The following is a 3355-nucleotide window of genomic DNA, read 5'->3' on the forward strand; positions in this document are numbered from 1 at the left end:
GGGGGTTCTTGACCATGTTAACCCTTTCTTCGTTTGCAGTAATCACTGGCCAGCATCGAAATGGTGTAATTTCAGCCCGAACACGGATTGATGTTCTTTTGGACACTTTTAGAAGAAAACAGCCCTTCACTCACTTCCTTTCCTTTTTCCTTAATGAAGTTGAAGTTCAGGAAGGATTCCTGAGATTCCAGGAGGAAGTACTGGCGAAGTGCTCCATGGTAAGTGCAAACTAAAGAAGAAATTAAAAAAAAATGTCAAATATAAAAAAGAATACGAAAATGGTTCATAAATCAAACAGGAGATATAAACCTCTTCCCCCACCAAAAAAGATAACTATTTCTTATGGCTTCTTATAATATTGAACTGAAAAAAAAATGTATATGGATATAGCAGGTTGTAAGTTTCTATGTATTAAAGAAATGTCTTTAAAAGATTTTAGCACATACCGCCCTGGGCGCAGTGGCTCATGCCTGTAATCGCAGCACTTTGAGAGGCTGAGGTGGGCAGATTACTTGAGGTCGGGAGTTTGAGACCAGCCTGGCCAACATGGTGAAACCCTGTCTCTACTAAAAATACAAAAAAAATTAGTTGGGCGTGGTGGCATGTGCCTATAATCCCAGCTACTTGGGAGACTGAGGCAGGAGAATCGCTGGAACCTGGGAGATGGAGGTTGCAGTGAGCCAATATTGGGCCACTGCACTCCAGGCTGGGAGACAGCATGAGACTGTCTCAAAAAACAAAATTTGAGACACAAAATAATTTTAATATACACATTATTCTGCATCTTTTGGGTTATGATATTAATGAAATGCCATTTTCTGTAGTTCATCTGCCTTTGGACAATCATGGCTCATTTTGGATTAGTAACTAAAAGACAAATTTACATGTAGAATTGCCATACTTAGGTAACAGTGAAATGCTTGTGACCAGCATAATACCAGATAATCCGGATTAGAAAAAAGTTTTAAACTCATTTTCGATATAATTTAGTTGATTTAACAAAATGTATATTGGCTGGGCACAGTGGCACTTTGGGAGGCCGAGCTGGGTGGATCAACGAGGTCAAGAGGTTGAGACTATCCTGACCAACATGGTGACACCCTGTCTCTACTAAAAATACAAAATTTAGCTGGACATGGTGGCTAGTGCCCGTAGTCCCAGCTACTGCACTTGAGCTGAGACTCCATCTCAGAAAAAAAAAAATTTATATTGATTTGGCTGGGCGGGGTGGCTCACTCCTGTAACCCCAGCATTTTGGGAGGCTGAGGCAGGCAGATCAGAGGTCAGGAGTTCGAGACTGGCCTGGCCAACATGGTGAAACCCTGTCGCTACTAAAAATACAAAAATTAGCCGGGCTTGGTGGCAGGTGCCTGTAATCCCAGCTACTCAGTTGGTTGAGGTGGGAAAATTGCTTGAACCCGNCAGCCTGGGTGACAGAGTAAGACTCTGTCTCAAAAAAAAAAAAAAAAAAAAGTATATCCGAAAAAATGTATGAAAGCAATATATGTTTATTATTATAGAAAATTTAGAAAATACTATATATGTGTGTGTATCAATGTGTCTGTACACTCACATGCTTTTTTTTTTTTTTGAGACAGAGTCTCACTCCATCGCCCAGGCTGGAGTACAGTGGTGTAATCTTGGCTGGCTGCAGCCTTTGCCTCCCAGGTTCAAGCGATTCTCCTGCCTCAGCCTCCCGAGTAGCTGGGATTACAGGAGCCCGCCACTATACCCAGCTAATTTTTTGTATTTTAAGTAGAGACAGGATTTCACCATGTTGGCCAGGCTTGTCTTGAACTCCTGACCCTGTGATTCACGTGCCTCGGCCTCCCAAAGTGCTGGGATTACGGTGTGAGCCACCTCGCCCGGCCCTAATTCACATGCATTTTAAAAATAAAATTTACCTTGTACATGATCTTATATTTTACTTTCTTTGAAAACATATCGTTCTGTCATGAACATTGTTTTGTCATTGAGGAAAAACCTAAATTGATACCCTATGACCCCTTCCTAGCTTGCAAACCTACAACCCCCCTCCCAGAAAAAAATAAAAAGAAAAACCTAAATTTTGGCTGGCATGGTGGCTCATGACTATAATGTCAACACTTTGGAAGGCTGAGGTAGGCAGATTGCTTGAGCTCAGGAGTTTGAGACTAACCTGGGCGATATAGCGAAACCCCGTTTCTACAAAAAAATAGAAAAATTAGCCAGGCGTGATGGTGTGCACTGTAGCCGCAGCTACTTGGGAGCTGAGGTGGGAGGATAGCTTGAGCCTGGGAGGTGGAGGTTGCGGTGAGCTGAGATTGTATGTACTATTGCACTCCAGCCTGAGCAATGAAGCCAGACCCTGTCTCAGAAAACAGCAACAACAAAAAGCAAAAAACAGAAAAAAACCCACAAAACCTAAGTCTTTTACCTTTACTTTAGAGAACAAGTAGGAAATTATAGCAGTGATTACTAAAATAACATAATCTGATTTCATTAACTGTTCAAGTGACTTGGATTTGTAATGACTACTTACTATTTTATTATAGGGGTGTATAATTATTTAATTTTATTTTTGAGACTGAGCTTCGCTCTTGTTGCCCAGGCTGGAGTGCAGTGGCATGATCTCGGTTCACTGCAACCTCTGTCTCCTGGGTTCAAGTGTTTCTCCTGCCTCAGCCTCCTGAGTAGCTGGGATTACAAGCACTTACCACCACACCTGGCTAATTTTTGTGCTTTAGTAGAGATGAGGTTTCACCATGTTGGTCATGCTGGTCTTGAACTCTTGATCTCAGGTGTTCGATCCACCCACCTCGGCCTCTCAATGTACTGGGATTATAGGTGTGAGCCACCTCTCCTGGCCAGATGTATAATTATTTAACATTTTAAAATTTATATTTTGTTATGAGTAAGCTTCATACATTTTTCTGCACTACTGGGTTATTTTACTTAAATTCTTGGAAGTGAAAAAACAGTATATGTGTATGTATGTGAATTTTTTGATACGTATAGACACCAAGATTACCTTTAGGAAATCTTATAGCACTTTAGCCTCCAAACTAGTTTTCTTTAGGTTTTTTCCCCCACTTTTGCTAATATTGGATGTTACAATTCTTGTAAGTTTTTTTGGTGTGTGTGATCCAGTTGACAAAAAATACTGTCTCATTGCTTTACTGTTTATTTATTCAGTTATTTGTGAAATAAAGCATTTTCCTATACTTAATTCTGTTTATTCATGTCTTGGCCCATTTTTCTCTGGGTATATTCTTTTTTTTTTTTTTTTGAGACGGAGTTTCACTCATGTTACCCAGGCTAGAGTGCAATGGCGCGATCTCGGCTCACCGCAATCTCCGCCTCCTGGGTTCAGGCA

General features: G+C 40.9%; 1 protein-coding gene across 4 annotated transcripts in view; it reads left to right on the plus strand.

Annotated features, from left to right (window-relative positions):
* Window positions 1-3355, plus strand: part of ASCC1 (activating signal cointegrator 1 complex subunit 1) — a 123731-nt gene that overhangs the window by 16754 nt on the left and 103622 nt on the right. For all 4 annotated transcript variants that reach the window (XM_017548822.2, XM_017548827.2, XM_017548824.2 and 1 more), the window contains exon 5: window positions 40-218. In XM_017548822.2, coding sequence (XP_017404311.1) covers window positions 40-218 — 179 coding nt within the window. The remainder of the gene's footprint in view (window positions 1-39; window positions 219-3355) is intronic.

The sequence above is a fragment of the Cebus imitator genome, unplaced genomic scaffold (assembly GCF_001604975.1).
Source record: "Cebus imitator isolate Cc_AM_T3 unplaced genomic scaffold, Cebus_imitator-1.0 Scaffold215, whole genome shotgun sequence".
NCBI lineage: Eukaryota > Metazoa > Chordata > Mammalia > Primates > Cebidae > Cebus > Cebus imitator.